This window comes from Anomaloglossus baeobatrachus, chromosome 5 (genome assembly GCF_048569485.1).
Source record: "Anomaloglossus baeobatrachus isolate aAnoBae1 chromosome 5, aAnoBae1.hap1, whole genome shotgun sequence".
Taxonomy (NCBI): domain Eukaryota; kingdom Metazoa; phylum Chordata; class Amphibia; order Anura; family Aromobatidae; genus Anomaloglossus; species Anomaloglossus baeobatrachus.
The window spans coordinates 370,159,413-370,187,348 of record NC_134357.1 but is presented as its reverse complement, the minus strand read 5'-3'; the positions used below and the strand labels follow the sequence as shown (position 1 = coordinate 370,187,348).

Here is a 27,936-nt window from a genome sequence, read left to right as displayed (position 1 = left end):
CAAATGCAGCACTGCTACATATCAGATTGAGCAGCCATAGAGAAGACTGCCAGCTCTGAGTGTAGCCTATTACTGAGCCGCGATAAGCGATGACTGCAGCAGAGACTGACTGGTTACAGGCTGACGCGCCCCCCAGCCTATCACCGATAAGGGGATCGCCGGTGGGGAAAACACGGAAAGCTGTGTGACTGCGTCTACAGTACAGGAAGTGAAAGCGTAACTCGAATGCGGTGTGGCGCCATGACCAGAGTCCCGGTAAGTATGAAACTGACGCTTATTTGTTATTTTTATTTTTTACTTTACTTGCCGAATCCGGATTGTACACTCGGAATCCCGCGCCCGGGTCTGACACCTAGTTGTCATTGAAACCGCGTGGATCTGGACTTTTACAGTCCGGATCCGCTCAGCCCTACTCGTAACGAAAAGTTGTTGTTCAGATGGGCGTGACTCAAGCACCCGAGTATAATTAAATCAATGAAGAACTGAGGAATTTTTCAAGATTTCCCAGAAAAATGCTTGAGTTCCCCATTGATTTTCATTATACTCAGTGCACCAGCCGCACCAATCTGACCATCCAACTGCTCATTACAAGTACTGAGCCCTCAAGCATGGTAGTACCCGCTCATCACTAACAGTTACGATTACTGAGCCCTCGAGCATGGTAGTACCCGCTCATCACTAACCGTAACCTAATAGAAAATGGTCACTGAGCAACGTTATCGCACAATGAGTAAGATTTATCTACTGAAACAGAAATATGCTTTTATTAGTGAATGGCTTATGATGATTGAGCAAAAAAATTAGAAATGTCTCCTTTTTAAGGTTTTTATTTTTGTAATATTTATCCACGAACCATAATTCCTACTGTCGGGGACCGACTGTATGGGTTTAGAGACTTTTGTCACTGATTCATCTTTTTTGTTTCTCACAGGTCGATTGTTTCCGAGAGAGAATAACAAATGAGGTAAAATATATTTATACTTTTCTATTTTATTTGACTCTCTTATATAGCGCCATCATAGTCCACGGCACTTTACAGACATTTCTGTGACGTTGTATATCAATAGTTACCTTGGTCCTTCCAGAACTTTCTAGATTGTGGGTTATACTAATATTTCTCATAGAGCAGCTAACAGTTGAGCTTTGTCTAGCTATTGGGTTTGTGATGCCTTATTAATAACATGGCATTTGATTTTAATAATTGTACAATAATTACTTTTTCTACTTAAGGCCGAAGATCTGGTGGCAAGTTTTTTCCCAAAGAAATTGCTGGAACTGGATGCATTTCTTAAGGTAATCTAGTCAACCAGAAGAACTGTCCTATGATGAAAGTTTACGATTGTTTGCTCCAGAAATACATGCTCTTTTAGCCAAAAGCAACCTCTATCCATTCCCCATAAACGTAACTTTTATTAACCAGGTTTGCATGTCACCGTGTTTTTACAAAAATAAGCCCTAGCAGGAATTTTCAGCATTTTCGGTGTAAGGCTTAAATATAAGCCCTAGTCGTGGTTCAATAATGACGTGTCCATGCAGTTACAAAGGGTAAAGAATATTGCAGGACACTTCATTATAGAAAGCAGACACCCCCAGAAGAAAGAAGACCGAGAACCCCACGATCATACTCACCAGACATCGACTGGGAGGACTTGATGTGAAATGCGCACCCACACACATCAGATCGCACACACACTCTCCACATCCAGTGATACTGATTGCTGAATCTGGCCGGCAGGAGAAGATGGGACGCAGTGCAGTGGAGCGCGAGGAAGAACGTGTAAAGGCTCGCGGTGGAACATCTGATGCCATCTTGATTGCGGATGTACACCCACCTTCACGTCTTGTGTACCACAACATTTATCCGGAGAATGGCTCCGCTTACATCACTTGGTTCTCAGCTTTAGCATCATACTTTAGTGAAGTCAGTGCCTCGTTAAATTGTAGCATGAGCAGGTCCGGTCCTTGGCCGGGAGATAAAGCTGTAGACCCTGGAGAGAAGACACAAAGGGTTTATCACCGCTTCTGTCCTGATCATTGGCACACATCTTTCCAGAGGAAAAAAATAAAGATTATACAAAAATTCTGCAAAAAAACCCCAAACCTTGTAAAGAACTTAATCAAATTTCTTTTATTACATATAAAACTCCTCCTCTTGTGGTTTCTAGTCAACTTTAATAACCTGGAGAATTAATAAGGTTATTTGGTGTTTAAATATAAACAAAATAACCAAATCAAAAATTCCTTTTTCTGTATTCATTTCACCCAAAATATTTAGATAAAATGCACATTAATTTATATGTATCCAAAAACTGTCCTAAATAATGCAAATTGTCCAGTATTAAAGAGTGTGATAGCGCCACGTCCGTGAAAAAAATAAAGGTATGGCTGCTAAAAGGCAGATAGGCACACATAAAAATTTGGGCAGACAATAAGGCTCTTACAGTCCTGGTCATTATTGGGTTAAAATCATGAATTCTTCACTGGTTATGGAGGCTTTGTTCACTTTTATGTTCTGCTTTTTTCTTTTAGGAACCTATGCTAAATGTTCAAGATTTATCACAAATCCACTCTGAAATGAATTTGCCAGTTCCAGAACCCATTCTTCTGTCCAACAGTCATGATGGCATCGATGCTGTAAGTTCCCAGTCACAAGACTTAGTGTGTCACATCTCGCCCCTGCCGGGCAGTGTTCCACGTGTAAATATGCCTGCATACAGTAAAATGGGCTTGAATTGGGCTTAGTAAAAGTAACCTTTTTTTAGTCTGATACTTTAAAGCGATACACGTCAGAACACACGTGGGTTTTTTTTTCCCTGAACTTAGAGGTTGCCTACTACTTATATATTGATGTCCTATCCTTAAGAAAGGTGATCAATGTCTGATCGGCCGGGGTCCAACATGTGGGACCCCTGCCGATCAGCTGTTTTCTGTGCTGACGGCTGTAGCAGGCGGCTGGAGTTGCCCAGTCTTCTGATTGCAGCCAGGTACTGCACAGTCACCTCCCATTCAAATCAATAGGAGGCGGATGGGCAATGCCCGGCCGCTATCAGTTGATGGGGCAGCCTTGGAACTGAGCCTTTCTGGTTGCCGGTGCAGAAAACCGCTGATGTGCCGGATGTCAGACCCCGGCTGATCTGACATTGATGACCTATCCTAACGATGGGCCATCAATGTAAAAGTAGTGGACAACTCCTTTAATAAAAACAGCTGAGATCTATCTTGGTTAGAACAAAGCCAACTGCCCTCATAATGGAGTATCAAAGTACAACAGCCTATGAAGATGGGTTAGAGTAGAATGAAAAGAGGCTGCAGCTTTCTAGAAATTGTGTTTATACCTGTGGATTCCCAGCTACACAGTTTAGTGATGTTGTGCAATGTCCTCCATGCTGCTGCTTCTATGTGCTGTAAAGAGACGGTAGGAATTCATCTGTGTGCACTAACTATTGGAAACATAGCAACTAGTCCTTGACCCCTGGAGAAAAGGGCTCTGAATGGAGCAGAAGTGTGCATGCTTTGCCTAGTCTCCATTAATTGCCTATGGCACTGCTGAGTACAGTGCTCAGCTATTTCCAGCTTTTCCATAGACAATGAATGAACCGAGGGCAAGCACACACCTCCGCTCCATTTAGGACAGGGCTACAGAATCCTTGTTACTGGGGCTTTAGAGCCTCGTTTTTGGAATTATTGTGGGCCCTAGATATCTCCTCGTTTCTGTAGTGGATATCTTGGGGGTGGTTTGTTTTTGGGGGGGATAACTTTTTAGATTCAACAATTAAAACTCTCTACCCCATGATGTAATTTTAAAATGTCAGCTTCTGAAAGTAACTTGTGAATTTTATTAATGATGATTTTCCTTTTCAGCCAATTCTTAAGAAAAGAAAGCTGGAAGATGAAAATGACAACTGTGGAGGTAGCTTACCCCTTTATTTATTTATTTATTTTTTTCTTCCTTTCTAGTTTGGTTTCTCTTAACCCTTCTATCAGGAGAGATCATCACTGGCCCAGCTCACTTTCTTATGTGAAGATGAGCAGAGCCAGTGGCAACGTCTACTTTTCTGCTGAGTGTCATATGTCGGACAGTTGTCTGATACCAGCCTCTCTAACCCTGAACCCAAAAGATTTCCATAGACCTGATGGCACCGTTCATTTTCTGATGCTGAAATGAGCGGAGCCGGATAACCACTTTAAGAATCTGCAGCATGATTGGCAAGGTAAAAATGGCTCAAAAGCATGCATATCTTAAAGGATCTGTTGGCACCCCAGAAATGTCTTTTAAGGTGTGTACCCTTGTCAAGGGAGTAATTTTGGGTGAAGACTGTTAATGGTATCTTCATACAGGGAATCCAGAGACGGTGCCGTATTAGCTGTATATCAGTGCCGATATGTCAATGTATCAGACAATGAACACACAGACATGTTCTCTCCTTCAGCCAGCGTCATCAACTGACGCGTGTATTTTGAAAGAAACTTAATTATACAAAATGCCACGTTGGCCTTGAAGCTCAACAGGGAGTAAGGAGTATTTCACTCCTTAATTTCTCTCAGCATGTTATGAAACACATCTTTGTTCGTTAAAACATTCTTTCTTTCTTTCTGTGTGAATACTACTGATTAGACCTTTACTCATCATTAAAAGACTTCCATCGTTTGTACATCTGTTCACTTATTCTTGGTAACCCCTTCATGACTATACAGCTTTGAATTATGGCTACATAGACAGACAGATAATTATGCAACTACATCTATATTTTGATTATTTACTTACACAGATATTCTTATTACGTTTGAACAAACAGGCTACAGCTCAGGCCACCTCCACACCCTCGTAGCAGATTTGTGTGAAGATTTTCTGCACACAACTGCATGTTTTGTCAGGAAAAATGCAGCAGAAAAGAACGTTGTTGTTTTTTTTTCTTATGGCAATCACGGTGATTCAGGCACTGTACCCCCACAATTACCGCCAGGTCTCCAGTTGATGTTACAGCCGGGACCCGGCACTCACTGCCCAGAGTGGTGCCCGCGCTGCTCTCATCAGTATAACCCCCTAAATGCATTGAAAAATCTGATCACAGAATTTAGGGGGTTATCTCTTCGCCCTGGCGATCGGGTTCCTGTAATGCGATCACAGGGGTCCGATCGCTACCATGGCAACACTGGGTTGTCGTCATGACAACCCCGGGTTACTGTGCTACGGATCGCCTCACAGACCATGCAGGATGCATGGTGTGTGAGGCGAAGTGTCAAAGCTGCGAGTGCAGCAATGACAGATATAATCCACTGCTGTGATCGAGCATGAGCACTGCAGTGGATTATATCTGCAGGGAAAAAAAACCGCATGTGCACAGCAAGTCAGGATTCTCATAGGCTTTGCTGGGATGCGTTTTTCCTTGCCATGTTAATTAAAATCTGCAAGAAAAATATTGCAGCTTGGGTACACGGCCTTATAGTAAACCTTTTTGTCTTTGGAAACCGTTTTCATGAAATCCCTGGTTATCTACTGCACCATGAGAAGAGCAGAGGTCCCTTCCATTCTAAGGGGTGCTTCACACACAGCGAGCTCGCTGCCGAGATCGCTGCTGAGTCACGCTTTTTGTGACGCAGCAGTGACCTCATTAGCGATCTCGCTGTGTGTGACACTGAGCAGCGATCTGGCCCCTGCTGCGAGATCGCTGCTCGTTACACACAGCCCTGGTTCGTTTTCTTCAAAGCCGCTCTCCTGCTGTGACACACAGATCGCTGTGTGTGACAGCGAGAGAGCGACAAATGAAGCGAGCAGGAGCCGGCATCTGACAGCTGAGGTAAGCTGTATCCAAGATAAACATCGGGTAACCAAGGTGGTTACCCGATATTTACCTTAGTTACCAGCAGCTCTCACGCTGCCTGTGCTGCCGGCTCCGGCTCTCTGCACATGTAGCTGCTGTACACATCGGGTTAATTAACCCGATGTGTACAGCAGCTAGGAGAGCAAGGAGCCAGCGCTCAGTGTGCGCGGCTCCCTGCTCTCTGCACATGTAGCTGCATTACACATCGGGTTAATTAACCCGATGTGTACTGTAGCTAGGAGAGCAAGGAGCCAGCGCTTAGTGTGCGCGGCTCCCTGCTCCCTGCTCACACTGGTAACTAATGTAAACATCGGGTAACCATACCCGATGTTTACCTTAGTTACCAGTCTCCGCAGCTTCCAGACGGCGGCTCCGTGCAAGCGCAACGTCGCTTGCACGTCGCTGCTGGCTGGGGGCTGGTCACTGGTCGCTGGTGAGATCTGCCTGTTTGACAGCTCACCAGCGACCATGTAGCGATGCAGCAGCGATCCTGACCAGGTCAGATCGCTGGTCGGATCGCTGCTGCATCGCTAAGTGTGAAGGTACCCTAAGTGCAAGCTCATTAGTCCATGATATTCATGAGCTTTGGTGCCATAGCTTGACGCCTTTCTCCCTGTTTATAGTGTAGAGAAAGCGTCTACAACACACTAATTGACAGAAGGATCGGCAGCTCATGAATGAGTACTTTAGCACTAGAATATGGGTCTCTAACTACGTTGTTGACTTCAGATGGGGCAACATAATACTCTACAGTTGCTGTTTATTTTGGGCGATCCTATTGTTTAGTGGCCACATGCCATGGTGAAAGCTTCCCATTATTCAAATCCCCATCATTAGCTGATGCAGAGGGAAGTTCAGTAGATATGATGGACTAGGGAAGCTGCAGGATTAAAGGAAATGTATTACATGGCGAGCCTGTGGGTTGATAAGAGGTCCCTGTTTTCTGATGGTCATGGCAGGAGTGGTGACTTCTGACCATGTGAATAATTGCGTTCCTAAGGTCAGTACTTGCAGCAAATACTGTTTTGTTTTTTTGTTTTTTTTCCTTCTGTAGGTACAAAAGTATTTGTGATGCCCAATGGGATGCTGAAGAGTAACGCCCCGCTTGTTGAGATCATTGAAAGAGTAAAACCCGAGATAAGGCTACTCATAGAGAAATGCAACACGGTGAGTCTTCTATATTGGCCTCCTCCATCAAACCGCAGTGTGTTTGAGGCACAGATTAGCGGGAAATCCGTTTTTTGTTTGGTTTTTTTTTTCCCTTCCTATTTTTTTGGGGCAATTCATAATTCTTTTTTTCCATTAGGTAAAAATGTGGGTTCAACTTTTAATTCCAAGGATAGAGGATGGAAACAATTTTGGTGTGTCCATACAGGTAATCCCATATCCCATATTGTATTTTTTTTTTTCCCCACTGCTACTTGATATCGTTTGTCTCTTATTACGTATAAAATTGAAATATATAGTTACTTTGCCCCAGAAGCAAAGTCATTGCTTTCCCATATCACAGTCCAGTGTCTAGCTGTAGACCACCTAAACTGGTTACCCAGTGAAAGCACGTTATCGCCTGTCTGTAGTGTAGGTGATACCGTGCGGATCGGTGGGGGTCTCACTGCCTGGACCAGCACCCAAGCTGTAGATCGTGGAATTTATCCCTTTTACAAAACTATGCAGCTACAGTAGTTTCATGCACAAACTCGTCCATTCACTCCTTGTCCTAGTGTATACACATATGGACTGCTCCATCGTTTAATGAGATTTGCTATTCTTCTTTTTTTCCTTAACCTTTAGGAAGAGACCGTGGCAGAGTTGCGGACAGTAGAGAGCGAAGCGGCATCTTACCTAGATCAGATTTCCAGGTGAGGGACGTGTGTTCTCCAGAGGTAATTCTCAGATTTAGGCAATAGGAGGATATTGAGCTGTAGCCCTCCCCTACATGATAGGACCCATTCATTTTCATTAATTTGTTTTTTGCCCCTTGTAACCATTTTTATGTGCTCATTATTTCAGATACTACATTACCCGGGCAAAATTGGTTTCAAAAATAGCAAAATATCCTCATGTGGTGAGTAGTGCGCCTTGTTATACACAATTCACTTGTAAGACTCTGAGTCAAGACCTGTGCTACCATACAATTACGTATGTGTCCCTTTTTTCTTCTATAGGAAGATTACCGGCGTACAGTGACAGAAATAGATGAAAAGGAATATATTAGTTTACGGCTAATTATATCAGAGCTGAGGAACCAATATGTAAGAATTTATTCTTCCTACGAAATACTGGTGTTTGTGCATGCTTTGATTAAAGCACCACTGTAGCGGTTTTTGTTTTGTTTTTGTTTTTTTTACTGTTGGATTGGTGCTTTAAATCGAATTCCCCTGACCCCTTGTCTTTATACTTTCCCTTTGGCAGCTTTATCATCTATCAACGCAAATGCAGTCAGTCTCCGGTGATTTGTGACCACCTAGCAGCTCCATTTTGACATCTCACAAAACTCAAGTCTATGAGAGCCTTGTTCTGGCTCTCGTAGACTTGTATTAGAGCCTTGTTCTGGCTCTCGTAGAATTGTATGAGAGCCTTGTTCTGGCTCTCGTAGACTTGTATTAGAGCCTTGTTCTGGCTCTCGTAGAATTGTATGAGAGCCTTGTTCTGGCTCTCGTAGACTTGTATTAGAGCCTTGTTCTGGCTCTCGTAGACTTGTATTAGAGCCTTGTTCTGGCTCTCGTAGACTTGTATTAGAGCCTTGTTCTGGCTCTCGTAGAATTGTATGAGAGCCTTGTTCTGGCTCTCGTAGACTTGTATTAGAGCCTTGTTCTGGCTCTCGTAGAATTGTATGAGAGCCTTGTTCTGGCTCTCGTAGACTTGTATTAGAGCCTTGTTCTGGCTCTCGTAGAATTGTATGAGAGCCTTGTTCTGGCTCTCGTAGACTTGTATTAGAGCCTTGTTCTGGCTCTCGTAGACTTGTATTAGAGCCTTGTTCTGGCTCTCGTAGACTTGTATTAGAGCCTTGTTCTGGCTCTCGTAGAATTGTATGAGAGCCTTGTTCTGGCTCTCGTAGACTTGTATTAGAGCCTTGTTCTGGCTCTCGTAGAATTGTATGAGAGCCTTGTTCTGGCTCTCGTAGACTTGTATTAGAGCCTTGTTCTGGCTCTCGTAGAATTGTATGAGAGCCTTGTTCTGGCTCTCGTAGACTTGTATTAGAGCCTTGTTCTGGCTCTCGTAGACTTGTATTAGAGCCTTGTTCTGGCTCTCGTAGACTTGTATTAGAGCCTTGTTCTGGCTCTCGTAGAATTGTATGAGAGCCTTGTTCTGGCTCTCGTAGACTTGTATTAGAGCCTTGTTCTGGCTCTCGTAGAATTGTATGAGAGCCTTGTTCTGGCTCTCGTAGACTTGTATTAGAGCCTTGTTCTGGCTCTCGTAGACTTGTATTAGAGCCTTGTTCTGGCTCTCGTAGACTTGTATTAGAGCCTTGTTCTGGCTCTCGTAGAATTGTATGAGAGCCTTGTTCTGGCTCTCGTAGACTTGTATTAGAGCCTTGTTCTGGCTCTCGTAGAATTGTATGAGAGCCTTGTTCTGGCTCTCGTAGACTTGTATTAGAGCCTTGTTCTGGCTCTCGTAGAATTGTATGAGAGCCTTGTTCTGGCTCTCGTAGACTTGTATGAGAGCCTTGTTCTGGCTCTCGTAGACTTGTATTAGAGCCTTGTTCTGGCTCTCGTAGAATTGTATGAGAGCCTTGGTCTGGCTCTCGTAGACTTGTATGAGAGCCTTGTTCTGGCTCTCGTAGACTTGTATTGAGCAATTGTGACACAACTTGTGATTTCCGGACAGTCACAAGTTACAGGCACAAGATGTGACGCCAAAAAGTGGAGGGTAAGTATAAGATGGGGCAGGGGACGTAGATTTAAACAGTACTCCAGCGGTGAAATTAAAAAGAAAACCTGGCGCTGTATAGGGGTCATTAGCAACTCTCACTTCCACATTAGCAAATACTGCATGCTAATGACGGGGTGTCTGTTGGCTGCTTGCCATGTTTCTTTGTCGCTCTATTGGGAGACCCAGACAATTGGGTGTATAGGCTATGCCTCCGGAGGCCGCACAAAGTATTACACTCAAAAGTGTTAAGCCCCTCCCCTTCTGCCTATACACTCCCCGTGCTCCCACGGGCTCCTCAGTTTTTTGCTTTGTGCGAAGGAGGTCAGACACGCACGCACAGCTCCACAGATTGGTCAGCAGCAGCTGCTGACCATGTCGGATGGAAGAAAAGTGGGCCCATATAGGGCCCCCAGCATGCTCCCTTCTCACCCCACTCTTGTCGGTGGTGTTGTAAGGTTGAGGTACCCATTGCGGGTACGGAGGCTGGAGCCCACATGCTGTTTTCCTTCCCCATCCCCCTCAGGGTTCTGGTGGAAGTGGGATCCTATCGGTCTCCAGGCACATGAGACCGTGCTTCATCCACAACTCCTGTGGAGCCTGCTGGATAGGAGCCGGGTATCGTTCAGGGACATGGCCCTGCTACTTAGAGGTACTCTGTGTCCCCGTGGGGACCGCGCACAGCAACACTCCAGCTTTGCTGGGTGTGCTAGTGCACCGGGGACCGCGGCGCTGACCGGGTTAATATGTGCCATTACACACTCAGCGTTGCTGAGTGTGTTTATGTATAGGGACTGCCGCATTGACCGCCGCTGCCTTGGAAACACTGCGGCGCGGCTGGGACTTGTAGTGCGCCGGGGACTTCCACGCCGGCCGCGCTTTTACGGCGGCCGCGTTTATTACTAGAGTCCCCGGCTTTTTGCGGCCTAGTTTCCTTTCCTCCCGCCCATAGCCCTGACAGGCAGGGGAAGGGCGGGACGCTGCACAGAACGAGCAGCACTGAGGGCTGGAGCATGCTTTGCATACTTCACTCCCCTCACTGTGCACAGTGCAGGCACCAGTTCCCGCTCTTTCTGGGTCACGCCCACGGCTCCCTCCTCTCCTCAGGACGCATTCCTGTCAGCTCCTCGGACGCTGCAGAGGGGGACAAAATCTGGGAGACCCAGGCAGGGACTCTGGTGGCATCACAACCGCTTTAAGCGGGTGGTAAGCAGCACCTGTGGTGCTAGCCCCATTGTGCAGTAGTGTAACATTATATGTTTATTTTACACTGTATAGTGCACAGTTGATTTCTGGCTATATACCCTATTGTGTTGCTCAGGGAAGATAATAGCATGGCGCCCACAAAAGGCAGGGGTGCCAAAACACAGGCTTATTATGCTGCCTGCGCCGCATGTACGACCCCGCTACCGGCAGGTTCCACTGACCCTCATTGTATACAGTGCTCGGGCCCTGTGACACTTACTCAGCCAGAGCCTCTGCTAAGAGGGGCCCAGGGGGAGCAACCTGCTGACAATGTCCAGGTGACGGGGACAGAGTTTGCAAAACTCTCTGAGACTATGGCTAAGATACTAGAAGCCTTGCAGTCCAGGCCGGTATGTCAGCACAGGGACTCTGTTGAATCTTTGATCCCTGGCCCCCCTCAGTTGGACCAACAATGTCCTCCCGGGGTATCTCATAGATCCCAGGCTGAGGGTTCTGACACAGACCCCAGCCCCAGACCGACTAAGCGAGCTCGCTTGGATTTTCCCTCGACATCATCATATTGTCCAGGGTCTCAGCGAGGGGAATCTCGAGTTGATGAAGCGGAGGTAGCTGATCAGGATTCTGATCCTGAGGGCGCTCTCAATCTTAATACTCCAGACGGGGACGCCATAGTGAACGATCTTATTGCATCCATCAATCAAATGCTGGATATTTCTCCCTCAGTTCCTCCAGCAGAGGAGTCGGCTTCTCAGCAGGAGAAATTCCGGTTCAGGTTCCCCAAGCGTACACCGAGTATGTTTCTGGACCACTCCGATTTCAGAGAGGCAGTCCAGAATCACCATGCTTGTCCAGACAAGCGTTTTTCTAAGCGCCTTAAGGATACACGTTACCCTTTCCACCTGACGTGGTTAAAGGTTGGACTCAGTGTCCCAAAGTGGATCCTCCAATCTCCAGACTGGCGGCTAGATCCATACTTGCAGTGGAAGATGGGGCTTCACTCAAGGATGCCACTGACAGGCAGATGGAGCTCTGGTTGAAATCCATCTATGAAGCGATCGGCGCTTCTTTTGCCCCAGCATTCGCAGCCGTATGGGCGCTACAAGCTATCTCAGCAGGTCAAGCGCAAATTGAAGCAGCCACATGCACGTCCGCGCCACAAGTGGCGTCCATTACCACTCAGACCTCGGCATTTGCGTCTTACGCTATTAATGCTGTCCTGGACTCTGCGAGCCGTACGGCGGTGGCAGCCGCCAATTCGGTGGTACTCCGCAGGGCCTTGTGGCTACGGGAATGGAAGGCAGATTCTGCTTCCAAAAAGCGCTTAACCAGTTTGCCAATTTCTGGCGACAGATTGTTTGGCGAGCGTTTGGATGAAATCATCAAACAATCCAAGGGAAAGGATACATCCTTACCCCAGCCCAAACCGAACATACCCCAAAAGAGGAGAGGGCAGTCGAGGTTTCGGTCCTTTCGGGGCGCGGGCAGGTCCCAATTCTCCTCGTCCAAAAGGCCTCAGAAAGAGCAAAGGAACTCTGATGCATGGCGGTCTAAGTCACGTCCTAAAAAGACCACCGGAGGGGCAGCTAACAAAGCGGCTTCCTCATGACTTTCGACATCCTCATTCCGCATCCTCGGTCGGTGGCAGGCTCTCCCGCTTTTGCGACACCTGGCTGCCACGAATAAAAGACCGCTGGGTGAGAGACATTCTGTCTCACGGTTACAAGATAGAGTTCACCTCTCGTCCCCCGACTCGATTCTTCAGGTCATCCTCGCCTCCCGAGCGAGCCGAGGCTCTTCTGCAGGCGCTGGGCATTCTGAAGGCAGAAGGAGTGGTGGTCCCTGTTCCTCTTCAGCAACAGGGCCACGGTTTTTACTCCAACTTGTTTGTGGTCCCAAAGAAGGACGGGTCTTTTCGACCTGTCCTGGACCTGAAACTTCTCAACAAACACGTAAAGACCAGGCGGTTCCGGATGGAATCCCTCCGCTCCGTCATCGCCTCAATGTCCCAGGGAGATTTCCTTGCATCGATCGATATCAAGGATGCTTATCTCCACGTACCGATTGCTCCAGAGCACCAGCGCTTCTTGCGCTTCGCCATAGGGAACGAACACCTGCAGTTCGTGGCACTGCCGTTCGGCCTGGCAACAGCCCCACGGGTTTTCACCAAGGTTATGGCTACTGTAGTAGCGGTCCTCCACTCTCAGGGTCACTCGGTGATCCCGTACTTGGACGATCTGTTGATCAAGGCACCCTCTCTAGAGGCATGCCAACACAGCCTCGACGCTACCCTGGAGACTCTCCAGAGTTTCGGGTGGATCATCAATTTTCCAAAGTCAAATCTGACACCGGCCCAATCGCTGACATACCTTGGCATGGAGTTTCATACCCTCTCAGCGATAGTGAAGCTTCCGCTGATCAAGCAGCGGTCACTACAGACAGGGGTACAATCTCTCCTTCAAGGTCGGTCACACACCTTGAGACGCCTCATGCACTTCCTGGGGAAGATGGTGGCAGCAATGGAGGCAGTTCCTTTCGCGCAGTTTCACCTGCGTCCTCTTCAATGGGACATCCTTCGCAAATGGGACAGGAAGCCGACGTCCCTCGACAGGAACGTCTCCCTCTCGCAGGCGACCAAAGCTTCCCTTCGGTGGTGGCTTCTTCCCACTTCATTATCGAAAGGGAAATCCTTCCTACCCCCATCCTGGGAGGTGGTCACGACGGACGCGAGTCTGTCAGGGTGGGGAGCGGTTTTTCTCCACCACAGGGCTCAGGGTACGTGGACCCAGCAAGAGTCCTCGCTTCAGATCAATGTTCTGGAAATACGGGCAGTGTATCTGAAAGCGTTCCAGCAGTGGCTGGAAGGCAAGCAGATCAGAATTCAGTCAGACAATTCCACAGCGGTGGCATACATCAACCACCAAGGCGGCACACGCAGTCGGCAAGCCTTCCAGGAAGTCCGGCGGATTCTACTGTGGGTGGAAGCCACGGCCTCCACCATCTCCGCAGTTCACATTCCAGGCGTGGAAAACTGGGAAGCAGATTATCTCAGTCGCCAGGGCATGGACGCAGGGGAATGGTCCCTTCACCCGGACGTGTTTCAGGAGATCTGTTGCCGCTGGGGGGTGCCGGACGTCGATCTCATGGCGTCCCGGCACAACAACAAGGTACCAGCGTTCATGGCACGGTCTCAAGATCCCAGAGCTCTGGCGGCAGACGCCTTAGTTCAGGATTGGTCGCAGTTTCAGCTCCCTTATGTGTTTCCTCCGCTGACACTGTTGCCCAGAGTGTTACGCAAGATCAGGGCCGACTGCCGCCGCGTCATCCTCGTCGCTCCAGAATGGCCGAGGCGGTTGTGGTACACGGATCTGTGGCATATCACGGTCGGCCAACCGTGGGCACTACCAGACCGACCAGACTTGCTATCTCAAGGGCCGTTTTTCCATCTGAATTCTGCGGCCCTCAACCTGACTGTGTGGCCATTGAGTCCTGGATCCTAGCGTCTTCAGGGTTCAGGGTTATCTCAAGACGTCATTGCCACTATGAGACAAGCTAGGAAACCAACGTCCGCCAAGATCTACCACAGGACGTGGAAAATTTTCCTGTCGTGGTGCTCTGCTCAGGGTATTTCTCCCTGGCCTTTTGCTTTGCCCACTTTTCTGTCCTTCCTTCAATCTGGACTGGAAAAGGGTTTGTCGCTCGGCTCCCTTAAGGGACAAGTCTCGGCGCTCTCGGTGTTTTTCCAGAAGCGCCTAGCCAGACTTCCACAGGTACGCACGTTCCTGCAGGGGGTTTGTCACATCGTCCCTCCTTACAAGCGGCCGTTAGAACCCTGGGATCTGAACAGGGTGCTGACGGTTCTTCAGAAACCACCATTCGAGCCAATGAGGGATATTTCTCTCTCACGCCTTTCGCAGAAAGTGGTTTTTCTAGTAGCAGTCACTTCTCTTCGGAGAGTGTCTGAGCTAGCAGCGCTGTCATGCAAAGCCCCTTTCCTGGTGTTTCACCAGGACAAGGTGGTTCTGCGTCCGGTTCCGGAATTTCTCCCTAAGGTGGTATCCCCTTTTCATCTCAATCAGGATATCTCCTTACCTTCTTTTTCTCCTCATCCAGTTCACCAATGTGAAAAGGATTTGCACTTGTTAGATCTGGTGAGAGCACTCAGACTCTACATTTCTCGTACGGCGCCCCTGCGCCGCTCGGATGCACTCTTTGTCCTTGTCGCTGGCCAGCGTAAAGGGTCACAGGCTTCCAAATCAACCCTGGCTCGGTGGATCAAGGAGCCAATTATCGAAGCTTACCGTTCGGCTGGGCTTCCGGTTCCCTCAGGGCTGTAGGCCCATTCTACCAGAGCCGTGGGCGCGTCCTGGACTTTGAGGCACCAGGCTACGGCTCAGCAGGTGTGTCAGGCGGCTACCTGGTCGAGCCTGCACACTTTCACGAAGCACTATCAGGTGCATACCTATGCTTCGGCGGATGCCAGCCTAGGTAGACGAGTCCTTCAGGCGGCGGTTGCCCACCTGTAGGAAGAGGCCGTTTTACGGCTCTCTTACGAGGTATTATTTTACCCACCCAGGGACTGCTTTTGGACGTCCCAATTGTCTGGGTCTCCCAATAGAGCGACAAAGAAGAAGGGAATTTTGTTTACTTACCGTAAATTCCTATTCTTCTAGCTCTAATTGGGAGACCCAGCACCCGCCCCTGTTTTTTTGTGTACACATGTTGTTCATGTTGAATGGTTTCAGTTCTCCGATATTCCTTCGGATTGAAGTTACTTTAAACCAGTTTATAATTCTTTTTCCTCCTTCTTGCTTTTGCACCAAAACTGAGGAGCCCGTGGGAGCACGGGGAGTGTATAGGCAGAAGGGGAGGGGCCTAACACTTTTGAGTGTAATACTTTGTGCGGCCTCCGGAGGCATAGCCTATACACCCAATTGTCTGGGTCTCCCAATTAGAGCTAGAAGAAAAGGAATTTACGGTAAGTAAACAAAATTCCCTTCTTTTTTTGCATATACAGTTGTGCTCAAAAGTTTCCATACCCTGCAGATTTTTTGCTTTCTTCACCTTTTTTCAGAGATGAATAACAAACTTTTTTTTTCACTAATGGTTAGTGGTTGTTTGAACCCATTTTTCTTTGTCGCTCCATTGGGAGACCCAGACAATTGGGTGTATAGCTACTGCCTCCGGAGGCCACACAAAGTATTACACTTAAAAGTGTAAGGCCCCTCCCCTTCTGCCTATACACCCCCCGTGGGATCACGGGCTCCCCAGTTTTCATGCTTTGTGCGAAGGAGGTCAGACATCCACGCATAGCTCCACTGTTTAGTCAGCAGCAGCTGCTGACTATGTCGGATGGAAGAAAAGAGGGCCCATACTAGGGCCCCCAGCATGCTCCCTTCTCACCCCACTTTTGTCGGCGGTGTTTGTTAAGGTTGAGGTACCCATTGCGGGTACGGAGGCTGGAGCCCACATGCTGCTTCCTTCCCCATCCCCCTTAGGGCTCTGGGTGAAGTGGGATTTTACCGGTCTCCAGGCACTGAGACCGTGCTCCTTCCACAGCCGCTGGGGAATCTGCTGGATATGGAGCTGAGTATCGTCAGGGACATGGCCCTGCTACGTCAAGGTACTCTGTGTCCCCGTACAGACCGCGCGCAGACACACTGCAGCATTGCTGGGTGTGTTAGTGCGCCGGGGACAACAGCGCTGCGCGCTTGTGCCACTACTCACTACAGCTCTGCTGAGTGAGTTAATGTATTGGGAACTGCCGCGCCGGCCGCTGCTGTCAGTTTACGCTGCGGCGCGGCTGGGACTTGTGGTGCGCCGGGGACTTCCGCGCTGGCCGTGCATATATGACGGCCGCGCTTATTACTCGAGTCCCCGGCTTTTGCGGCCTAGTTTCGTTTCGTTCCCGCCCCCAGGCCTGCCAGTCAGGGGAAGGGCGGGACGCTGTACAGAACATCAGCGCAGAGGGCTGGAGTCTACTTTACATACTCCAGCCCTCACACTGGGCACAGTGGGACGCCAGTTTCCCGCACTTTGTCTGAGGCACGCCCACGGTCCGCCCCTCTTCACAGAACTCCGGCAGCCATTCCTGTGTGCAGTCTGAGCTGGAGAGGGGAGACAAGTTCTGGGAGACCCAGACACGGGATTCTGGCGACCACACACCCGCGTTTGAGCGGGCGGTAAGCGGCACCTCTGGTGCTGACCCCACTAGTGCCGAAGTGTACATTTGTATTTTTATGCTTGCATGCTATACATTGCACTGTACGTTCGCTGGTGATTCTTGGCTATATACCCTCCTAGATTGCTCAGAGGAGACAACAGCATGTCATCCGCAAAAAAGCAAGGGTGCCAAGGCACAGGCTTTCTATGCTGCTTGTACCGCATGTGAGGCTACTCTACCGGCAGGTTCCACTGACCCCCACTATGTGCAGTGCTCGGCCCCTGTGGCAACTGCTCGGCCGGGGCCTCTGCTAGAGGTGACCCAGGGAGAACCACCTGTGAATACTGTCCAGGTGACGGGGACGGAGGTTGCAGTTTTGCTGATAGATGGTCTGTGACTATGACTAAAATTTTAGAAACTTTGCAGTCTAGACCAGTAACTCAGACCATGGGCACTGTTGAATCATTGCTCCCTGGTCCCCCTCAGTTGGAACAGCTCCGGGTTCCGGGGGTGTCCCATGCATCCCAGGGTGAAGGCTCTGACACGGACGACAGTCCCAGACAGCCTAAGCGAGCTCGCTGGGAGCGACCCTCGACTTCATCACACTGGTCAGGGTCCCAGCAGGAGGACTCTCTGTATGATGAGACGGAGGTAGCTGATCAGGATTCTGATCCTGAGACCACTCTCAATCTGGATATTCTTGATGGTGACGCCATAGTGAATGATCTTATAGCGTCCATCAATAGAATGTTGGATATTTCTCCCTCAGCTCCTCCAGTGGAGGAGTCAGCTTCACAGCAGGAGAAATTCCATTTCAGGTATCCCAAGCGTAAATTAAGTACTTTTCTGGACCATTCTGACTTCAGAGAGTCAGTCCAGAAACACCACGCTTATCCAGATAAGCTTTTCTCCAATCGGCTTAAGGATACACGTTATCCCTTTCCCCCTGACGTGGTCAAGGGCTGGGCCCAGTGTCCCAAGGTGGATCCTCCAATCTCCAGGCTTGCGGCTACATCCATAGTTGCAGTGGAAGATGGAACTGCACTTAAAGATGCCACTGACAGACAGATGGAGCTCTGGTTGAAATCCATCTATGAAGCTATCGGCGCGTCGTTTGCTCCAGCATTCGCAGCCGTATGGGCACTCCAAGCTATTTCAGCTGGTCTTACACAGATTGACACGGTCACACGTACATCTGTTCCGCAGGTGGCATCCTTAACCTCTCAAATGTCTGCATTTGCGTCTTACGCGATTAATGCTGTCCTGGACTCTACGAGCCGTACGGCAGTGGCGTCCGCCAACTCCGTGGTTTTACGCAGAACCTTGTGGTTAAGGGAATGGAAGGCAGATTCTGCTTCCAAAAAGTGCTTAACCAGTTTGCCATTTTCTGGTAACCGACTGTTTGGTGAACGACTGGATGAAATCATTAAACAGTCCAAGGGTAAGGATTCATCCTTACCCCAGCCCAAACCAAACAAACCCCAACAGGGGGGGACAGTCGGGGTTTCGGTCCTTTCGAGGCTCGGGCAGGTCCCAATTTTCCTCGTCCAAAAGGACTCAAAAGGATCAGAGGAGCTCAGATTCTTGGCGGGCTCAGTCACGCCCAAAAAAGACAGCCGGAAGACCCGCTACCAAGGCGGCTTCCTCATGGCTTTCGGCCTCCTCTCTCCGCATCCTCGGTCGGTGGCAGGCTCTCCCGCTTTGGCGACATTTGGCTGCCACAGGTCAAAGACCGTTGGGTGAGAAACATTCTGTCTCACGGGTACAGGATAGAGTTCAGTTCTCGACCTCCAACTCGATTCTTCAGAACTTCTCCACCTTCCGACCGAGCCGATGCTCTTCTGCAAGCGGTGTGCACTCTAAAGGCAGAAGGAGTGGTGACCCCTGTTCCTCTTCAGGAGCAAGGTCACGGTTTTTACTCCAATTTGTTTGTGGTGCCAAAAAAGGACGGGTCTTTCCGTCCCGTTCTGGATCTAAAACTGCTTAACAAGCACGCGAACACCAGGCGGTTCCGGATGGAATCCCTCCGCTCCGTCATCGCCTCAATGTCTCAAGGAGATTTCCTAGCATCAATAGACATCAAAGATGCTTATCTCCACTTGCCGATTGCTCCAGAGCACCAGCGTTTTCTACGCTTTGTTATAGGAGACGAACACCTTCAGTTCGTAGCTCTGCCCTTCGGGCTGGCGACAGCCCCACGGGTCTTCACCAAGGTCATGGCAGCAGTAGTAGCAGTCCTGCACTCTCAAGGTCACTCTGTGATCTCGTATTTGGATGATCTACTTGTCAAGGCACCCTCTCAAGAGGCATGCCAACACTGCCTGAACGTTGCGCTGGAGACTCTCCAGAGTTTCGGGTGGATCATCAACTTTTCAAAGTCAAATCTGACCCCGACCCAATCGCTAACATATCTTGGCATGGAGTTTCATATTCTCTCAGCGATAGTGAAGCTTCCGCTGGACAAACAACGTTCACTACAGACAGGAGTGCAATCTCTCCTTCAAGGCCAGTCACACCCCTTGAGACGCCTCTTGCACTTCCTAGGGAAGATGGTAGCAACAATGGAGGCAGTCCCTTTCGCGCAGTTTCATCTGCGTCCACTACAATGGGATATTCTCCGCCAATGGGACGGGAAGTCGACGTCCCTCGACAGGAACGTCTCCCTTTCTCAGGCGGCCAAGGAATCTCTTCGGTGGTGGCTTCTTCCCACCTCATTGTCAAAAGGAAAGTCCTTCCTACCCCCATCCTGGGCGGTGGTCACGACAGACGCGAGTCTATCAGGGTGGGGAGCAGTTTTTCTCCACCACAGGGCTCAAGGTACGTGGACTCAGCAAGAGTCCACCCTTCAGATCTATGTTCTGGAAATCAGAGCAGTGTATCTTGCCCTACAAGCGTTCCAGCAGTGGCTGGAAGGCAAGCAGATCCGAATTCAGTAGGACAACTCCACAGCGGTGGCATACATCAACCACGAAGGAGGAACACGCAGTCGGCAAGCCTTCCAGGACATCCGGCGGATTCTGACGTGGGTGGAAGACACGGCATCCACCATATCCGCAGCTCACATCCCAGGCGTGGAAAACTGGGAAGCAGACTTCCTCAGTCGCCAGGGTATGGACGCAGGGGAATGGTCTCTTCACCTGGACGTGTTTCAGGAGATCTGTCGCCGCTGGGGGATGCCGGACGTCGACCTAATGGCGTCCCGGCACAACAACAAGGTCCCGGCCTTCATGGCACGGTCTCACGATCACCGAACTCTGGCGGCGGACGCCTTAGTTCAAGATTGGTCGCAGTTCCGGCTACCTTATGTGTTCCCACCTCTGGCACTGTTGCCCAGAGTGCTGCGCAAGATCAGGTCCGACTGCCGTCGCGCCATCCTCGTCGCTCCAGACTGGCCGAGGAGGTCGTGGTACCCGGATCTGTGGCACCTCACGGTAGGCCAACCGTGGGCACTACCAGACCGTCCAGACTTGCTGTCTCAAGGGCCGTTTTTCCATCTGAATTCTGCTGCCCTGAACCTGACTGTGTGGCCATTGAGTCCTGGATCCTAGCGTCTTCAGGATTATCTCAAGAGGTCATTGCCACCATGAGACAGGCTAGAAAACCAACCTCCGCCAAGATCTACCACAGGACGTGGAAGATATTCTTATCTTGGTGCTCTCCTCAGGGAGTTTCTCCCTGGCCATTTGCATTGCCTACTTTTCTTTCCTTCCTGCAATCCAGTTTGGAAAAAGGTTTGTCGCTCGGCTCCCTTAAAGGACAAGTCTCAGCGCTATCTGTATTTTTTCAGAAGCGCCTAGCACGACTTCCTCAGGTACGCACGTTCCTGCAAGGGGTTTGTCATATCGTCCCTCCTTACAAGCGGCCGTTAGAGCCCTGGGATCTGTACAGGGTTCTAATCGCTCTCCAGAAGCTGCCTTTCGAGCCTATGAGGGATGTTTCCCTTTCTCGCCTTTCACAGAAAGTGGCCTTTCTAGTAGCGGTCACGTCTATTCGGAGAGTGTCCGAGCTAGCAGTGCTGTCATGCAAATCTCCCTTCCTGGTGTTTCACCAGGACAAGGTGGTTCTGCGCCCGATTCCAGAGTTTCTCCCTAAGGTGGTATCCCCCTTTCATCTCAATCAGGATATCGCCTTACCTTCTTTGTGTCCTCATCCAGTTCATCAATGTGAAAAGGATTTGCATTTGTTGGATCTGGTGAAAGCACTCAGAATCTACATTTTCCGCACGGCGCCCCTGCGCCGCTCGGATGCACTCTTTGTCCTTGTCGCTGGTCAGCGTAAAGGGTCGCAAGCTTCCAAATCCACCCTGGCTCGGTGGATTAAGGAACCAATTCTTGAAGCCTACCGTCCTGCTGGGCTTCCGGTTCCCTCAGGGCTGAAGGCCCATTCTACCAGAGCCGTGGGTGCGTCCTGGGCATTACGGCACCAGGCTACGGCTCAGCAGGTGTGCCAGGCGGCTACCTGGTCGAGTCTGCATACTTTTACCAAGTATTATCAGGTGCATACCTACGCTTCGGCGGACGCCAGCCTAGGTAGACAAGTCCTTCAGGCGGCGATTGCCCCCATGTAGGAAAGGGCCGTTTTTACGGCCCTATCACGAGATATTATTTTACCCACCCAGGGACTGCTTTTGGACGTCCCAATTGTCTGGGTCTCCCAATGGAGCGACGAAGAAGGGAATTTTGTTTACTTACCGTAAATTCCTTTTCTTCTAGCTCCAATTGGGAGACCCAGCACCCGCCCTGTTTCCTTCGGGCTTTTTGTGTTTTCGGGTACACATGTTGTTCATGTTGAATGGTTTCAGTTCTCCGATATTCCTTCGGATTGAATTTGGTTTTTAAACCAGTTATTGGCTTTCCTCCTTCTTGCTTTGGCACTAAAACTGAGGAGCCCGTGATCCCACGGGGGGTGTATAGGCAGAAGGGGAGGGGCCTTACACTTTTAAGTGTAATACTTTGTGTGGCCTCCGGAGGCAGTAGCTATACACCCAATTGTCTGGGTCTCCCAATTGGAGCTAGAAGAAAAGGAATTTACGGTAAGTAAACAAAATTCCCTTCATTGTCAACTACTGTGTGTTCTCTTTTTTTAAATCCTAATGACAACCAAAAACATCCAAATGACCCTGATCAAAAGTTCACATACCCTAGTGATTTTGGCCTGATAACATACACAGAAGTTGACACAAATGGGTTTGAATGGCTAATAAATGTAACATCCTCACCTGTGACCTGTTTGCTTGTATTCAGTGTGTGCATGAAAGCTGAGGGAGTTTCTGGGATCCAGACAGACACTTGCATCTTTCATCCAGCCACTGATATTTCTAGATTGTGAGTCATGGGGAAAGCAAAATAATTGTCAAGGGATGTACAGGAAAAGATAGTTGAACTGTCAAACAGGAAAGGGATACAAAGATGTCCAAGGAATTGATAATGCCAGTCAGCAGTGTTCAAACTGTAATTAACAAATGGAAAATCAGGGGTCTGTAAAAACCAAACCACGATCAGGCAGACCAACAAAAATGTCGGCCACAACTGCCAGGAAAATTGTTTGGGATGCAAAGAAAAACCCACAAATAACATCATCTGAAATACAGGACTCACTGAAAACTAGCGGTGTGGCTATTTCAAGATGGTGGTCGAGTTGCTAGACGAAAGCCATTACTGCACAAATTCCACAAAGTATCTAGTCTACAGTATGTCAAACAGCACAAAGATAAGCCTCCAAAGGTAATTTGGAATGATGAGACTAAAATTTAACTTTTTGACCACAACCATAAACGGTACATTTGGAGACGTGTCGACAAGGCCTATGATGAAAGGAACACCATTCCTACTGTAAAGCACGGAGGAAGATCGGTGATTGTTTGAATGTGTGAGTTACAAAGGATAAAAGCACAGTAAACTTGGTCAAAGTTGAAGGAAAGATGATTGCAGCATGTTATCAGCAAATACTGGATGCAAATTTGCACTCATCAGCCCGTACGCTGCACATGGGATGTACTTGGACGTTCCAACATGCCAACGATACAAAACGCAAGGCCAAGTCTACCTGTCATTGGCTATAGCAGATCAAAGTGAATGTTCTAGAGTGGCCATCTCAGTCTCATGACCTCAATATCATTGAGCCACTCTGGGGAGAACTGAAGTGCGCAGTTCATGTGAGAGCCCAGCAATTTACAGGAACTGGAGGCTTTTTGCCAAGAAGAATGGGCAGCTTTACCATCTGAGAAAATAAAGAGCCTCATCCACAACTACCACAAAAGACTTCATGCTGTCGTTGATGTTAGAGGGGGCAATACACGGTATTAAGAACTGGGGTATGTGAACTTTTGATCAGTGTCATTTGGATGCTCTTGGTTGTCATTATGATTTTAAAAAGAGAAAACGCAGTACTTAGACAATAAATGGCTTCACCCAACCACTAACCATGAGTGGAAAAAAGTGTTATCATTCATATTCTCTGAAAAAAGGCCAAGAAAGGAAACTTTTGAGCACAAATGTATCCTATTAGGAGGAATGTGTTTTTTGTTTTTGTTTTTTAAACAAAAAACAAACAAAAAGCTAATCAGGTTTTCATGTTAAATAGAGATATATAATAAAAAAAATTAAATTATTTACCACCTTGCTATTTTTACTTTTTATTGTCTGTTTTTTCCTTTTAGGTGACTTTGCATGATATGATTCTGAAAAATATTGAGAAAATTAAGAGGCCCAGAAACAGCAATGCTGAAACCCTCTACTAACAAGCGTGTCCTCAAACCACCTCCTCTCCAACCTTTTTAGTTGTCTTTTTGTTTTAATGTTTTTCTCTTCCTTTGAACTTAAAAGGAGTAAAGACCATCATTGCCTTGTTTGAACTTTTGACATTTTTACCACCAGGAAGGGAAAGAAACTGGTCTGAAAATTGGTGTGCAAGTTTTAATTGTTTAAAACTGACCCCCCTCCCCCTCTTACATTGAATTTGCTTGTTATATAATTAGGAAACCTTACTCACTGAGGAGGATCACTGAAGTGTTGGGGAGCTGTAGCCCGAATCCTGGAGGTTTCTATAAGTCGCGATCACAATCCTCTGGCACTTTGTGGGTCCATGAACCCATATGGAAAAAAAAATATTTTTTAGCCAATTTGAGTTTATAAGTCAAAGCTCCTTTCATTTTTCTGTTAATTCATTGCTATCAAATTATTGCAAGTTCTTCCAAATTTGGACCTTTTTATGGAACTTTCTGTAAAAATGAAGTGGCAAAGACATCGGAACATGTCCGTAGAATTTCATTACATGCCCCCCATCTTTTTTTTTTTTTTCTTTTCTAATTTAGTGATTTTTATTTTCTGCATTATCTAACCTGATCGGTATATCTCCAGTATTAACCCGTGAAGTTAGATCCTTTTACGGAGTATAATTGGGGAGTTGGCTTACAACTCATTTGAAGAATTACACCGTGCTGTCGTGTTTTTCTACTATGGGATTGTATTATTCTGCACAACTCTTACTGCCGGGAGGTAATGATTCATCCTCCCCAAAACTGTGTAGTGTAAATCTTCAGTGTACATATTTATAGCGTTTACCAAGTTGTTTAATGCAAAATTCTTTTCTGGGTAGTGAAATCATGGAATAGGACTGTAATACTCCTGATTTTCCACCACAGCCCCTCCCCTCCTGACTACGTTTATAGCCGACCTTTAAGTGGGTGTCTGGGATTTTAGGAACGTAGATTTCACGTTTTTTTGTTGTGTTTTTTGTTGTTTTTTTTTGTTTTTGTTTTTTTTTTTTTTTACTCCACCAATATGTCACAATTTCCTGATGCCAGCAAAGTGAATGGGAGTCCTTAAGTCTCATGCACACATTGCTTGTTTTCTCCTTGCAGATTTAAATCTGCATCATGACAATTTTTTCAGTGTTTTTGCTGTAGATTTCACTTAGTGGGAAAAATCTGCACCAAAAATGCTGAAGAGTTTTTTTTGCTGCTCTGATTTTCCTGCCAAGAGGTGCATAAATGTTGCAGAAATTTCTGCATGAAATCCTTAATGTGTGCACATGCCCTTACCGCAGGAAATGGTAACAATCGAAAACTAACCATTACTCGCACTATAAATCCCCCGCAGTCTTGTACGGGTACGTTCACGAGGCTGCTTGTTGCGGACTGTTTGGATGTTGCTGGAGGAGGGCGCAGGGGGTAAAATTCCATATGCTGTATTAATAGAACATTTTTAGTTAAAGGTGTTCTTTTTGGATTTTATTAAAATGAATGTATGATTTGCTCAGTTTGCAATGTCTTCTGTAGTTTTGGCACTTCTAGGAGGGAACAATGTTGACAGCAGGCGCACAGCTACTGTGTAGGGTGCACTAAATATCCTACAAATCTTGGATACTTAATAAAAATCTGTAGCATTGACAAAAAATGGCTTCTAAAGTGGAATCTAAACTTAAGGTTTAGAGAGCATAGGTGGGTGATGGTGCTGGGATAGCCACTGATAATTACTTTATTTGGGATTTTAATGCCATTGCTGAAAATCATTGGGACATTTCACGACCTTGCATAATACTGGCTGTTTGGCATGGGACAGCTCCCAGGCTATTTTCCTGTGCTTGTACAATGTGTCTGGAGCACAACGAAAGGTGACGTCTAGTATCACTATGCTCTGTACTCGTAACGAGCAGTTGGATACGCGGATGGCCATGACTCGAGTACCTGAGTAAAATGGTAAACTCTTGAGTTCCTCCTTAACTTCCATTATATTCCAGCTGTGCACATCCAAGCGCCATCTGCTTGTTACAAATACCAAGCTTGGGCTGGTGCTCGCTCATCACGAATGACCGCTCTTTACGCTTGTTTACATCAGACCCATTTTTTGCTTCATAATCTGGCAATCTGTGCTCCATTCTTACTATAGGGATTTTTATCTTGGACATCTATCATCCTATTTATACAGTTTGGGGACTTTGCTTTCCATTACAGGGTATGTAGTGTAGTAGTAGTAAGACCTGGAACTCCATTATATACTTTGCAAAATATGTGAATTTTTTTTAATACTAGGGATAGTCTGTGATAAACAGCTCATTTTAACGTTTCAGTCATTTATAGACCTTAATCAGCAAAGCACTGTATAGGATAGTACTACAAAATACACATGATTACATAGAACACATGTATAGAAAATGATACTACAGTGGACCGAATAAGTGCAGTGAAGGAAGTAAACAGTCATACGCTGTGAAGATATGATACATATGGTCAATACAGTATATGGTATAAGAAAGTGGATGAATAAAAAAAACAAAGGATAATCAGAATAAGATGGGTATAAAGGAGGAGTGGAGTATTCTAAGCACTGTGGCAATAATAGCGGAGGCATAATGTATGGTGAGACCTTGCCGAACTCTACCTATATTATGCCGCATTGTTGTGGCATAGTGATATCTGGCAAAGCTCTGGGGAAAACCTGCTGTACCCTGTTATCTTATGATCCTGGATACCGGGTCAGGGAAGAATCGTTGAATGCCAGTAAATGGATTGGTGTTCAGGTGACTGTGTGCTCTAACAGAAACATATTATATACATATATGCACATAGCAGGAAAAATATATACAAGATAACCTTTTAAAAGTAACACAAATGTATTCCATGTGGCATGTATATAAAGAAAAGTTACCATATCACTGGTAGAATGTAAATGACAACTCAGTGCATCAGGACAAAGCCCATATAATGTTCAGTGATATTGCACACTTCTTCCTCACTCACACTTTCCAATACTTATTTCCTATTGCTATCACTACTGACCTCCTCATGCTTTCCCATTCTGTGCCTGCTTTTCCTGCCATCCCACGCCTCCTCCCTCTTTTCTTCTACATACATTATACCTTACCATTAGGGACTGTACCTACATCGACACAGTCCTATTCTTTTTATATATGCGGTCTTACATCATCTCCCCTCTTCTCACACATAAGAAATTTTTTTTTATTATTATTATTTTTTACCGCATCATTGGACCCTCTGTCTATTTTGAGCACCAGATCACATCCTACACAGTGAGCGATCCCTACTCCACCCATTCGGGGATAAATTGGTTGTTTTCTGAAATGTCTGACAGTTCACGCACCCCCATGATGCGCATGATGGGTGTCTGATCACGCTCTGATGCCGGCCTAGTCATCCTTGCTCCACGCACCTACTATACTTTGTCACCCTGGGCATTTCACTTAAGTAGTGAAAGGTAATTTGCTCCCTCCTGATTAGTACACGCAGCTTCCCCAGCCTATTGACACGTCCTCCGCAGCATTAGTAATGCCCCTTCTCGTCCCAGTATCCCAGGGCAATATATGGTACATCGAGGTCCGCAGCGCTGACTGCCCTTGATGACCTCACGCAGGAAGTTACTTGTAGCATTTCCCCCCCCCCAGCGCTTTTCCACTGCTGCAGACACCAGATTGTGCTACGGTAGCTATATCAAAATCAGTTAAGTCCCCACTGTTACCATACATTATGCTCTGCTATTATTGCCACAGGGCTTAGAGTACTCTTCCTCCTCTAACCAGCCCTATCTCCATTGATACCACTGAGTTATATACACGCACTATAAACTACAGCAATACAAGTGTTTCTAGTGCGTTAACCCTTCATGCTCATTATGCTATCTTCCTCCCTCATGCTCTAATTTCCCAGGTTTATCAGCTATGGATCTAATCACTTCTGTAGCAATCTTCTGATTATCCTAATTCTGTCCACTGTAGTTACATAGGTTGGAAAAAAAAAACCTAGGTCCATCTAGTTCAACCTTTCTCCACCAATTCTACATTTTGTCACAAAATCGTTTATAACTGACAATGCTGTGTACTGAGGAAATCATCCAGCCCTGATATAAAAGCTGTTATAGTATC

The 27,936-nt window shown here is 47.3% G+C and overlaps 1 protein-coding gene across 1 annotated transcript in view; it reads left to right on the top strand.

The window, feature by feature from the left end:
- The window catches only part of PSME3 (proteasome activator subunit 3), a 39,981-nt gene extending 14,664 nt beyond the window's left edge, over positions 1-25,317 (top strand). The window contains exons 2-11 of the mRNA XM_075349981.1: positions 932-964; positions 1,231-1,293; positions 2,530-2,634; positions 3,862-3,910; positions 6,877-6,989; positions 7,129-7,197; positions 7,614-7,681; positions 7,833-7,887; positions 7,988-8,074; positions 23,717-25,317. Coding sequence (XP_075206096.1) covers positions 932-964; positions 1,231-1,293; positions 2,530-2,634; positions 3,862-3,910; positions 6,877-6,989; positions 7,129-7,197; positions 7,614-7,681; positions 7,833-7,887; positions 7,988-8,074; positions 23,717-23,797 — 723 coding nt within the window. The 3' untranslated portion in view covers positions 23,798-25,317. The remainder of the gene's footprint in view (positions 1-931; positions 965-1,230; positions 1,294-2,529; positions 2,635-3,861; positions 3,911-6,876; positions 6,990-7,128; positions 7,198-7,613; positions 7,682-7,832; positions 7,888-7,987; positions 8,075-23,716) is intronic.
- The last annotated feature ends 2,619 nt before the right edge of the window (positions 25,318-27,936 follow it).